We start from the raw sequence: 13103 nt of genomic DNA, 5'->3' as shown, positions 1-13103 counted from the left end.
ACTTAAATCACACTATTTTTTTTCAATAGCTTCAGCTGACTGAAAAATATGCTAAACTGATTGCATGTATTGCACACATTCTAAATTTGTGCGCTATACATTTCTGGTCCAGACCTTTGAATCTGCTCATTCAACCGAGTTCGAGTTGAAACAGAATGTAACAAGTCGTCAGCTCTGTCTGATATCCGGCAAGGTATTTCCACGACTATTGTGTTGTGCGTTTTTAAACTTGCATAAATATTTTAATAGAGAAGAAACAGCAGTTTCCTAAATAGATACCTAACTACTAATACTTAAAATCAAAATGCATCAAAACACGGGACATACAGTATCTCTTCTAATGGGATGTTAGTGCTTCTTTCAATGTTATGTTAATTTTTTATGGACATTTCATGATTTTTCTACTCAATTGCTTTCATGTAATGTGACTAGCTACTTAAATTTAATACCTAAATATATCACAACACAGCACACTCCTCGTCATATGGGATAATATTTTTGGTGCTTCTTTTATTTTATATACATCTTTTAATGGAAACTATGATTTTTTTTCTAAATAACTTCCATGTACTTCCAGGACATACCCCATCATACAGGGTCTTAGTGTTTTCTCTATTCTTTTTGAATATTCTGTTGAAAAAATATGATTTACTTTAATAAATTCTATGAAACCTGACCCAGTGACTGAAATGTAATACCAAAATGTATCACAATACAGGATATACCTCCTCACACAGGGTATTAGTGCTTTTCTGTTTTATATAAATGTTTTTTTTGGGGGAAAATTAGCTCTTTCGGTTATTATTAGCTTGAAAATAATTTGTCTAATGTCAACCACATCTTGAGCTCCTTATCAGAAAATAGATTTTGCTCAGTTGCTATGTGTCTCTGTCCTGACATAAGACCACTTCTTTTTTACGTGACTAAAATTTAATACTGAGGTCACATGATTTCTGAGCCATCTCAAAGGCAAAAGCAAAAAGCAAAAGCTCCATCTTCTGCTGAAGATCTCAAGACAGGACCAAAAGCTCTGGACTTCATGTAAAATAATAATAATAATAATGTATGTTGTACGTTACCAATAGTGGGGAGAGTAAAACCCATAGTAGGAATCCTTTCTCAAACAAATATGCCAATGTTATATCCAGTAAATTAAACAAAAGCTAAATTCATACGTTTAACCTTTTGAAACCTGAATGGATGTCACTTTTTTTGTGTTTCATTTAGACGCCTTACATAAATATTTAAACCTTTGAACTTGAGAGAATCAGTTTCAGTTCTTTTGAAAACAAAGGGGGAAAGGCAAAACTCAGCTTGCCAAGAAATGTCACAATAAATTGCAAAGAAAAATTGGTCCATTTAAAAAAATATTTAAAAAAAAAAACAAAAAAGAGATTTTCTGAGGAAAATGTCTAAGGGAAAGAGAAAATCTACACCAAGGCATTTTTGTCAGGGTTTGCTTTTGGAGTTTTTTTTACTCATTGTATTACTAAGACAAGGCTTCCAACGCTGTTTTGTATTAATATTCTACATAAATGTAAATATTTTTTTAAGTTCAAGTTTTTGCTACAGTGCGTAGACTCCACTCCGTTGAAGATTGAACGCGTCGCATGCCGGGGCAGCAGGGGTCGCTCATCATAAAGTAAAGCCTCCTCAGGTCCGCGATTTTCCGGGTCATCATCCTGTCTTGCCATGGATGTATTGCCGGGTCGAAATAAAAATGCTATTCACATTCTGATTTAAGAGTAATTTAAAAGTTGTCTATAGTTAAAATTTGGCCAAACATTTTGGCTTTCATCGGGCGTATTTTTGTTGAATATCTGTGCAAACAAATAAATTCGCTTTCAGTCGTAAGCAGTTTGGCGTAAGCATGGCTCCAACGATTCAGACACAATCTCAACGAGAAGACGGCCACAGGTTAGTAAAAAAATGTTTATTCTTATTTTTATTTGACACGGTTGATAAACTAGCGGCTGTCTACGTTGGATAATTTATGTCAATATTAACATCTACGAATCGTTAGCAGTAGCTTATTTAGTGGCTGAGTTATCGTTTGTGTACAACATTAGCTAACATTGCTAGTTAGTTAGCCATCCGAAGAAACAAGCAAGCGTCAAGTTAACCGACGGTAACCTGCTTGCTAAAGTATGTTAGCACGCTAAAATTACTAACGCTAGCGTAAAGGGACATCATAAGTTAAGTGAATTTGGTCATTCGGTCAGTTTCAGTAACCTTAAGTTGTTGTAGAGGGGCGTTAGTTGCCTAACATTGTGTGAATGGTAGCTTAACGCTAAAGATAGCCAGGGTGAATCGGTCCAAGTGCCATCAGTAAGGCAGTAACGCTTGGCAGAACAATATTGATTTGCATTAACTACAGTGTGCAGAGCTTTAAGATGTATCATTTAATAAATCTTATTAAGTTCTTGTAACAAATAAAACACTCTAAACTCATCAGGGACTTTTCTTTGTTTACCAGCGGAAGAAGAAAGGCTGACTTTACGACCTCATTTATTTTTTTTGTCTTGAACCCTCCCTCCTTTACACATGACCATATTATTCTTTTTTTATTATTTATTTATGAATATTCACACTAAATGTAGACATTAAAGTCAATGCAACTGGCAAACAGTATGGGGAAGAGAGCTCTAACCAAAACAAACAGCTTATTATGAGTGTTTGACAGCCTACAAAATTTAATAAACGTGCACATCACACACACACACACACACACACACACACACACACACAAGAGCACTTGACACAGACAGTATTTAGCAGCAGGTAAATACAATGACTGCTTCTCCAAATACACTGTATACAACAGTGGACATTGCTAGATTTTAAAAACTTACCCACTGATGTTTGGAAAAATAAGCTGACAATGAAATCCTAGTATAATCCTAAAAAAAATACAAAATACAATGATTTAAAATTGTGTGTCCCTCCCCTAAGTAAAAAAAAAGTCCTTCCCAAGTGTCTTCTAGGTTCAGAAATAACAGTTCCTTCGAGGAAGCTTCTTACAACATTTACAGTGCTTGTAATACAAGAATGAGAAATGTATAGTGAAATCTGACAAAATGTTTGTTTTCTCTTCTAGTAGGCCCTCCTCTCATCGAACTGTTCCAGAGAGGTAAGTAAGTTAAGCACTGTTAAATATTTATTAAAGCATTTTAAAGCATGTATGGGTCTTGCCCCAAATTACATTTCTGAAATGCTGACCCCTAATGAGCCAGCGTGCAGCCTCAGCTCCTCAGCTTGGGGCCTCCTAGTCATTCCAAAATCGAGGCTCAAATGTATTCTTGTTGACTTTTAGTACATGCATTTTGTTCTTGACTTTTATAGACCTTTCTTTGTTTGGCATGTTTGCTAATGTTTATTTTATTATTCCATGAGTTCCTGCCTTTGCTCTGTCTGTCAAAGCACTTCGTAAACAATTGTTTTGAATGTGCTATATAAATTAAGTTATTAATATTATTATTATTATTACGTACAGTATTTTTGAGTGTGCCACTAAGGTATGCAAAAGTGTCTGAGTAGCCTAAGCTGTGTATGTCCTGTACTTTTGTGCCCATATCAGGTCAGGGGTGGTCTGTCGAGTGAAGTACTGCAACAGCCTGCCCGACATCCCTTTTGACCCCAAATTCATCACATATCCATTTGATCAGCACAGGTAAACATCCTGCCTCTCCATCCACAGAATACACGCTGATGAACATGTGCTCAGCTTGACATTTGTTTTTCTGTGTGTGGCAGGTTTGTACAGTATAAAGCCACTTCTCTGGAGAAGCAGCACAAGCATGAGCTCCTGACTGAGCCAGACCTTGGGGTCACCATCGATCTCATCAACCCAGACACCTACCGCATTGACCCCAACAGTTAGTCTCACCTTGCTGTTACGTGTCAAAACCTATCCTTAATTTTTTTCACATACTATTTTGTTTAATCAAATGTCTGTGTAGACTAAACCAATCTTTTATATTGCTAGTACTGTTGGATCCCGCTGATGAAAAACTTTTGGAGGAGGACATCCAGGCTCCATCCAGTTCAAAGAGGTAAGGCTGCTTAACAGGCAGCTCCATGTTGTTTTAAATTCACATGGTGATTTTCTGTTTAAACATTATCCTCTTCTCTACAAGGTCACAGCAGCATGCCAAGGTGGTCCCGTGGATGAGAAAGACAGAATATATTTCTACAGAGTTTAACAGATATGGCGTTTCCAACGAGAAAGTGGAAGTCAAGTAAGTGGGCTTAGTGTGTTCACTTTGAAATGACCTGATGGTAGACGATTTTGTGCGTGCGTAATAGGCTTGGACAGTATCGAGGCATTTAGATATACTGGGGTATTTAGGAATCCTGTAGGAATGTTTTTCAATACTATCATAAACCCAGGCACTCCTCTATTAAACTAATACAGAGACTCTGTATTGAGCCCAAACAGTCTATGATTGAGGCAATTTCTTGTAGTGGCCAAGAGGTCATTCTCAACTGGTGGAACAGGCAGCTGAGCTCAGAAATATGGCAACTGCAAGTGGTAGGGATGACGTTACATGGCTAGTAAATAAAGAAAAATGACTCTGCCCCTTGTAGGGAGTATTGCCACACATAACTATGACTTTATTCAGTGGGCTGAAAACTAAAGATGTGTTGAAGAAAATCATGTGGCTAATAAATAGAGACGAGCAACAAGTGTCATCAGGTTCTCCAGCAAGAGGGCTGCTCATTATTAGCAAGATTTGTCTCAGTAGGCTCATTAGAAACATAGCATTGTAGGCTTGACAGTGGCATACATGTCAAAATGACTTCTATCACCAATAGCTCAGCTTTTGCATTTTTTTAAAACATAAATTACCATCATGTACCGTATACCCAGCTGAAATGTCAGAAAGGTATAAAGAAAGGAAAAATATATACATCATTGAGTCTATTGTGTAACTTTGATGTGCTTTGTGTTTAGGATCGGTGTATCCGTCAAACAGCAGTTTACAGAGGAAGAAATCTACAAAGACAGGGACAGCCAGATTTCTGCTATTGAGAAAACATTTGAAGATGCACAGAAACAGGTAAGTGACTGATAAGAATACTGGTATTAGTGGGGTTTTAGGAGCATTCTGTGAACACGTATAAAGTGCATTCTGAAAATGCATCTCAGTTCATTGTTTTTTTCTTCTTGTTTTTTTTTTTTTTTTTTTTTACCACAGTTTGAGACACACTGCTTCTTCCCTTTTTACAGTCAGCTCTGTGCGTTGTCATTAATTCGTTGTGCACAAACGAAAAGTTTTCATGGCCATGGAGAGATGCGTGTCTAAAAGTAAAGCCCTCATTTCTAGTTGGAGGCAGAAATGCGCATACTTTAAAACATCATTTAAGACTGATATCAACAGGTTTTTGGATATCGCATCGCTTAACCGTGCAACAAGGTGGTTTAAGTAATGAAAGAGGGAGGCTTGTGTTCCTGGAACATTTTGTGCATGTAAATATAGTTGTTGTTTAACAGCCTTAACATTTCATGTAACTTCAGAGTAGATTGGACAGAAGTTATAGCAGTTTTCTTCAGCTGTTGTTTTGTTGTCACTCTGTGCAGTCCTCCTGTATGTAATGGATAGCTGTCAGATGCAATTAGCACATTCACCCAAAATGCAATAGTGTTTTGGCCAATTGAAAAACGTGCTATGTTTTGTGAACTTGTTGTGGTTTGTCTCCAGATTTCGCAGCACTACAGTAAACCCAGAGTTACTCCTGTGGAGATTCTACCTGTGTTCCCAGACTTCAAGGTGAGCTCTTATTTCACTCAGCTTATGACTTGAAGAGTCTCTGTGTCACAGGCCTCATAATAGTAGAAGTGCCGGGAGGGGAACAGATGTCACAAATACTTCACAATAAAATACAGCAAATATATATTCTATAGTAAACAACAATCTACTGTTGCTCCCATAGTTTGTTTTAGTCTGCAGATTTATATTTTATGCACTTTTTCTTTTCTCCAGATGTGGATCAACCCCTGTGCTCAGGTCATCTTTGACTCTGATCCTGCGCCGAAAGACATGTCAGGACCAGCAGGAGTGGAAATGATGTCTCAGGCCATGATCAGGTGTCTACAAAATATCTGTTGCATAGATGTGTGTTTAAGCTGTATCATTTCTGCATCAGCCCTAATTGCATGTCTCTTCATTACAGAGGTATGATGGATGAGGAAGGAAATCAGTTTGTGGCCTACTTCCTGCCCAATGAAGAAACAATTCGCAAGCGCAAGAGAGACTGCGATGAGGGCATGGACTATATGCCTGAGGATCTGTATGTGAAACTATTACTTTAAGAAAATCACACATTTCAAAATCACCTTGATGCTTAGGTTAGCTTGTTTTAAGTTGTATACTATAAAGGCATTTTACTTTCTGTGTTTCAGGTATGATTACAAGATAGCCAGGGAGTACAACTGGAACGTGAAGAACAAGGCCAGCAAAGGTTATGAGGAGAACTACTTCTTCATCTTTAGAGATGGAGATGGTGTTTACTACAATGAGCTGGAGACAAGGTAACTCACTGAGCAGAGAGGAGACTTTTTGATGTTCCTCAACGTGAAGCAAGGATGTTGTGCAGTTTACAAATGTAACTGCAGCTGCTGTGTTTAGATCAAGCCTAATTTAGATTGTTATGTGAAAGAAATAAGAAATTAAGACAATTTGGTGTATATTGGTCATGCACAAACCAAACTGCACCACCACCATGATATTTGGGGGCTCTGATGGGATGCTGATAGGCCTTGTCCTCTGACAGCTTGTCTTCTGTCTTGCAGGGTGCGTCTGAGCAAGAGGAGAGCCAAGGCCGGAGCCCAGTCCACCACAAACGCCGTGCTGGTGTGTAAGCACAGAGAGATGAACGAGAAAGAGCTGGAAGCCCAGGTGAGTGCATTTGTTACTTTCCTCTTTTTGCTGATGTTAGTTAGACCAAACTTTTACTTCTCTTGCAGGTAATTGTATCTCTTATTGTACAGCACTTTGCTTTTTAAGAAACTTGCAATAAGACTAGTGACTGAACTATTGTTATTTTCCTGATTTGAACTAAAGGGTGCTGTTTACTTTGATACCTCATATTGATTTAAAAATCACAGAAGTTTAGAAAACTGTATTTGTTAAAGATTAAATATAGATTATTGCGATTACGGGAGCTGGAATTATGTTTGAAGAGTTTAAGAGTTTAAATCTGATATGTTTAAATAACGTTGGGCAAGAAAATTAATGTTAATAATTTGTAAAGTGTACAAGTATTGTTCCAGGTCTGTTCATGTTATATGCCGTGAATGGTCAAAGAAAATGTATTATGGGTCCTTGAAAAGTCATGGTTAAGTTTGAACATTTTGTCTATAAAAATTAGTGGGAACTCTGAAGCTTGTACTCTTGGTCAGTTTTATTGTTCTGATGTGTGATTCCCTTTTGGTTGTGATATTTAGGAAGCCCGTAAAGCTCAACTGGAGAACCATGAGCCAGAAGATGAGGAGGAAGACATGGACATGGATAAGGACTTACAGGACTCAGGTTAGTTTTCGTGTATTCTCATCCACCACAGTTCTTACCAATTCATTTTGATTTATTTGGCTACCAGCTGGTGCACTGGTGACAGGTCTTCATCAGTTTCTGTTTTTGCCTGTGACACTTGAATTGCTTTCTTCAGGTGATGAGAAGGACAAGGGCAGCGGCAGCGAGGCAGAGAACTCTGGTAGTGAATCTGAAAGGGAAGATGAAGACCGGGAACAGAGAGGAGAGGAGGATGAAGAGGACGAGGACAGACAGAAGCGGAGGAGGAAGGCAAGCGGCAGTGGAAGCGAGAGTGGCGAGGAGAGGACCAGAGAAATGCGAGACGAGGAAGAGATCTTCGGCAGTGACGATGACAGCGACGACAACGAGAACAACAAGAACTCGGCCAGGAGCAGCGGGGAGGAGGGGAGCGGGAGCGAGGATGAGGGAGGGAACAGAGGAGGCAGCAGGAGTCGCAGTGCTTCTCCAGCACACAGCGACCGCAGCAGTGACCACTCAGGGACCCGGGCTCAGAGCGGAAGTGGGAGTGAGAGAGGATCGGACTCCAGTGACGCCAGTGACAGTGAATAAGAGCTGTGGTCCAGACAGCACGGTATTGGCCACCTTTCTTATCTGTATATTCAGCTCCAAACACGGCAGTGTTGCCCTGTTGCTGACCGCTACATTAATATTAGCTCCGTCTGGGGATGTAATTTCTTATGATTGCAGATATCAAGTGAAATTTGTGTGCGAGATGCTCATTGGTTTTGGACCAGGGCCATCTCTCTCCAATTTTAATTGTAGATTTAACTCTCAAACCAATAGCTATTTGTACACCATTCTTTTGTTTTTGTCTGTCAGATATTTAGTGTCCTTATCCCTCTGCTTTTGATTTGTCATTGTGTTACGGCTTTGAAACTGATATTAAAATGCAGGTGACATTTTGTAACAAACACAGTCGTCAGAGATTGTTGTTTTCCCTCTTCAACAGATTTTGGGAAACCTCTTAATAATCCCATAAACATAGTCATGGTCACATAGCTCAAAGAAGTAAGGGAGGTCATTTGCGCTTGATTTAAAAACTATTAAATAATTGATTTTAGTTGATGCTCAGTCCAGACTTTTGTTGGGAAACAAAATGAGGTAGTTCATGTCTAAAATGATTGTTTCATCGCTAAACTGACGATTCAAAACATCTTTTTATACAGAAAATCTTTTTAATAGCAATAACATGCTCAACAACAGAAAATTAACATCCATGGGCATGTTTCGCAAAGAAAAAGTACTGCTTGTTTTCAAGATGAATATTCAGTGAAACAGCGCCAGACGCCCCTTCAGCCACTCTTCTGTCAACTCGTCAGTACTCCTTATTTCAAAGATCTTGGAGTAAAGCAGAGAAAAACATCACATTCAAAATGTGAATAATAAAACCTCATAAAAGCTGAAAGAAGTTTGGAGGTATTAATTCCTTAATACCGAAGCTAGTTGCTTATAAATCAAGGTAGGGAATCAAAACAAACAGTGCATCTCAAGTAAGAATAACCTGATAAACAAGTTGCCAACCAACTTAACATTCAATAAGTGTCCCATTATAATGCACTGCAGTTACAATAAACTACACACCACATCATTTTAAGATCATTACCTTTGTGAGCCCTGCAGCTTTGACCAGTTCATTCTTGCTGCCTGCGTACATCATGTTTTGTTCTGTCTTGCATCCTGTCAAAATGAAATTTTTTTCCAAGTGATTATGTACGTTGACCTCATTCCTCAACAAATTAAAAAAAAAAGCCCCCTCCATTACTATAACACATTTCAAGTACATTAAAGAGCAGACACCTGTTAGTTTGGCTGTTAAAGGAACACCACAAATCACCATCTGTATGTCCATTAGTCATGATGTGTTAGCTTGAATTGACAAAGTAAACTTTGTGCTTCTCCCATGCCTACACAGAAAACAATCAACATATTTATTTACTGATTGACTGGGGACCATATTTAACAACAGCAAAACTTAACTTATATCAAAATATCTGTCTACAAACTCAGCGTAATCCAAGTCTCATTTATCCAGTTGCGTGCTCAGTACTTCTCCAACATGTGCATTTTCGCTAAAACCGTACTATTTAAAACGATAGACACTAAAAAAATAATGGTCATAGCTATCGTGACGTCACCCACTGGTTTCCTGAACACCCCCGTTTTGAAGTGGAGAGTCAGTTTTAGTCGTTGCGTTGTTACAGGGTGTGTGTGTTACGAAGCACCTCCATTTAACATCATCTAAAGTTTGTATTTGATCATAGAAACATCTATGCTCTTAATCAATGGCCGGGGCCCACTTATACATCACATTTCACCACGCCATTGCATCCCTGTGTGCATCGCAATTCATATAAAGCTATAGCATCAGCTAACTAACCTAATGACACAGTGTCACTGGAAAAAAACAAAACACATCATTGGAGAGCTGAAAAAAAAGTTGAGGCCTGCTCAACTTTTGTTTGTGGCGCGTCACACTTGCCAGCAGCAACAAGTGTCAGGTGTCAGTATGTAGCGTCATGTCAGCTTCCATTGAAAATTAATTGTAGTGTGAGTGCGCTCTAGTGTGAACACAGCATTAGGAGCAAAGTACACCATCAGCAGACAGCCTGTCAATCAAAGCAGCTCACTCTCAATTATGTGTAACTTTAAGCCTTAATAAAATGTAAACGGGTGAGATATATAAAAATTTGCCCCCATAGAGTTGACATGAACAGAGAAATTAAGCTATAGAAACCAAAACCATTTTTCTGTACCGTGCTATAAACATATCTATTTCTGCTGTACAGTTGGGCATTTTAACATGGGTGTCTGTGTCTATGGAGATCGACTCGCTTCTGGAGCTGGCCTCAAGTGGCCATTCAAAGAACTGCTGCTTTTTGGCACTTTACTGATGTGTTCATTTTTCAACCCTGTAGATCAATGATGGTTTAAAACTGAACTGAAAATGATCTATGCTCCCTTCAAAGCCAGACTGCATTACCAATTGCAAAAAATGCATGGACAGGATCAATGAGACTTGGATTATACTGCACCAGTTGTGTGACAACTTGTAAACAGATGTTAGTTTTGCTGTTATTTTCTGTGGAGGCAGGCAAGAAAAACAAAGTTGTCTTCACAAATTCAGGGTAACGCGGCATGAATAATTTATATACAAATGGTCATTTTGTGGGTTAAGTGTTCCTTTAAGTTATTCTATTATTCAGAAAAACAGGAGAGAGATCACTTTTGGATTAAGACGATTTGAAGATATTGTAATTGCTTACCCGTTGGACTGGAGAATATGAAACAGAGAGGGTACGACACCCTCCCATCATCATGGTTTAATTTGTAGCTGTAGACAATGTATGTGCAATACTGTCAAAGAATTTAAAACTTTTGTCACAGTTAAAACTCTGATACAATTTGTGTGAATTCAAGGGTTTTGCTATTTTCATAAGATTACGTAAGAAGGATATCTGGGTTGATGAGCTGGAATTTCATTGCTCAAGTCCTCCAGTGAGATGTCCTAAAAGACAGATTTTTAACAAAGAATGAACCAACAAACATCCTCACCCCCCGAGTAAGGAGAAAAAAAACAATCACAAAATTTGACTTACCTCATGTTCCTCATCAAGGACAATAAGCTGTTTCTCCATGTCTATTTTCACTTAGAAATAAAAATTATCAGTAAGGCACATGGTTCTGTTTCAGATTTGTTGATGCACTGGTATTTGTATGGGATTTGAAATGTGTGTTGTGGAGGTATACATGTCACAACAACATTCATAATAAGCATGTGATACTTACTTACAATGGCAGCATTGGTGGTCTCCTTTCGAAATCTGAACTTTTTCAATAAAGCAGTCACGCTTTCATCCACTTCACACACAACCAGAGTCCCTGACTGCAAAATGGCATTAAAAAAGAAGAGAGAAATCACCCGAAATGTGTCAGTCAGGGAAACATTAAAATAGCTCCTGCGCTTCTGGAAAACAAAGTTATGTGTATTGGTTTACACGCCAGATATAGAAACAAAGAAAAGGGGTAAAAGACATCTGCTCGATCTGTTCATATGCTGAGGTCTCTATCCGCCTTCCATGGATGCATTAAAGATTCATAACATTATTCTGACATATTGAGGGCGGGAAATGTTTTTGCTGCAACATGCAAGAATGTAGTTTCCTGTGTGAAAGAGCGCGGGGGATGGGCGACTTGTGTCGCAATGGCATAGTGAAAAATATATATATATACACATACATATGAATGACAGTTTATCAAATGCAGTGGATTTCAACAGAAAAGCGAAATATTTCAAGCAATTGCATCAGTTTTTACCTACCATTCTCAAAACGGATCCTTTCTGCCTGTCTGTCTTCCGAGCGACACTTCCTTGTTGAAACAAACTCGCGTCAAACTGACAGCAACTCTCCGACTGTCGAGATCCTCCCTGAGATTTCAGAGGGGGGATCTGCTGGAGCACGCACCGCTGCTGCTTCCTGTATTCAACAGCACAAGACGAAACCGGTATGCAAGCTCAGCCCAGTGTTTGAAAGCAGTCTGACGCCTGTGTTATGCATGAAGGAAGAGAATGCATAAGAGACACGTGAATCTTAGTTTGACAGAAGAGATTGTGTTTAATAAATCGATACTGTTTGCGTTGAACAGGCTCAGTTTACCATATATAGTTTAACATAACAACTACTGTAGTATCGCTGGCGCGATTAGGGTTACTCTCACTTCCTGTTATCATACAGGAATGAACACACAACGGAACTTTTGAGGCTCGAAAGTTTCCTGTTTTCCAGTGGACTAAGAAAATCTATCTAATTATATGCAGTAAGAAGTAGGCTACTTACGCATTAAAAGTAATATAAAAAAAATGCTCCTGTCACAGTATCTCATCACTGCTCTCTGCTGGTGGAAACTTTGCGCATGTTGCAACTCTGACCCCACCCCATTCATGTGCCTGTTTGGCTTGATGTACATGTACCTACATTAACATTTTGGTATGGTAAATTGTTGTTAACTCCTCCCTGTGACAGGCTGTCTGATGTATACTATTACAATGAACCTTAGATGAGTGCGGCCCCCCTTCAGTGAGTGATTTGGTAGTGAATGGTCGGTAATACGCTTTATTGGAGTAGACCAACCATAATATGCCCACTTTGTGTGTCTTTGTCACTTTGGTGTATGTATGTGGGTTTTTAAAAAAAATGTATTTATTATTTTTGTGTCTGTTTTGTATATGTGTTCATGACACACAACAAAAAAGATGTCTAAATGATTTGACTGAAATGCTGTACTTCTGTTGTGCTCTCAAACATAAAAACACAATAAAATAAAATAAAATGGTATGAGTAATTAGCAGAAAGATATATGTTATATATATATATATATATATACACACATATATATATATATATATATATATATATATATATATATATATATATATATATATATATATATATATATATATATATATATATAGTGTTGTCCAAATATTTTTGAGTAACTGTATGAAATGCAAAAGGTGTTACAACCATCCCATCTCTGAAACACAAACATAAA

At 38.3% G+C, this 13103-nt stretch overlaps 2 protein-coding genes across 3 annotated transcripts; one reads left to right on the top strand and one right to left on the bottom strand.

Annotated features, from left to right (window-relative positions):
* The first annotated feature begins 1652 nt into the window (after window positions 1-1652).
* paf1 (PAF1 homolog, Paf1/RNA polymerase II complex component) lies at window positions 1653-8464 on the top strand. Of its 2 annotated transcripts, none has more exons than XM_042486519.2 (14): window positions 1653-1917; window positions 3101-3130; window positions 3578-3670; window positions 3754-3875; window positions 3986-4052; window positions 4137-4238; window positions 4955-5060; window positions 5703-5771; window positions 5985-6088; window positions 6175-6291; window positions 6404-6532; window positions 6794-6899; window positions 7448-7532; window positions 7669-8464. In XM_042486519.2, exons 1-14 carry the CDS (start codon window positions 1871-1873, stop codon window positions 8100-8102), a joined length of 1611 nt encoding a protein of 536 aa, XP_042342453.1. In that variant the 5' UTR covers window positions 1653-1870; the 3' UTR covers window positions 8103-8464. The 2 variants fall into 2 exon arrangements, with proteins under 2 accessions (XP_042342453.1, XP_042342451.1); XM_042486517.2 differs by having other exon boundaries at window positions 1654-1917; window positions 3098-3130.
* Window positions 8465-8708: 244 nt separating this feature from the next.
* gmfg (glia maturation factor, gamma) lies at window positions 8709-12297 on the bottom strand. The gene is made up of 8 exons (XM_042486520.2): window positions 12209-12297; window positions 11872-12028; window positions 11340-11436; window positions 11150-11199; window positions 11009-11058; window positions 10817-10899; window positions 9157-9230; window positions 8709-8891 (listed from the first exon to the last, which is right to left on the bottom strand). The coding sequence occupies exons 1-8, from the start codon at window positions 12280-12282 to the stop codon at window positions 8820-8822; spliced, it is 657 nt and encodes a 218-aa protein (XP_042342454.2). The 5' UTR covers window positions 12283-12297; the 3' UTR covers window positions 8709-8819.
* Between the last annotated feature and the right edge of the window lie 806 nt (window positions 12298-13103).

The sequence above is a fragment of the Plectropomus leopardus genome, chromosome 6, assembly GCF_026936395.1.
Source record: "Plectropomus leopardus strain MGB_pleo_1.0 chromosome 6, ASM2693639v1, whole genome shotgun sequence".
NCBI classification, from domain to species: Eukaryota; Metazoa; Chordata; class Actinopteri; order Perciformes; family Serranidae; genus Plectropomus; species Plectropomus leopardus.
The sequence above is the reverse complement of the archived record's forward strand: the minus strand, read 5'-3'. Positions and strand labels throughout refer to the sequence as shown.

Coding starts and splice junctions, on each gene's coding strand:
- gmfg (XM_042486520.2), bottom strand. CDS start 12,282: ATGATAACAGGAAGTGAGAGTAACCCTAATCGCGCCAGCGATACTACA. Junction 11,437..11,871: donor AAGGATCCGTTTTGAGAATG/GTAGGTAAAAAC, acceptor GCCATTTTGCAG/TCAGGGACTCTGGTTGTGTG. Junction 8,892..9,156: donor AAGCTGCAGGGCTCACAAAG/GTAATGATCTTA, acceptor CTTTACTCCAAG/ATCTTTGAAATAAGGAGTAC.
- paf1 (XM_042486517.2), top strand. CDS start 1,871: ATGGCTCCAACGATTCAGACACAATCTCAACGAGAAGACGGCCACAG. Junction 5,772..5,984: donor CTGTGTTCCCAGACTTCAAG/GTGAGCTCTTAT, acceptor TCTTTTCTCCAG/ATGTGGATCAACCCCTGTGC. Junction 7,533..7,668: donor TAAGGACTTACAGGACTCAG/GTTAGTTTTCGT, acceptor TGCTTTCTTCAG/GTGATGAGAAGGACAAGGGC.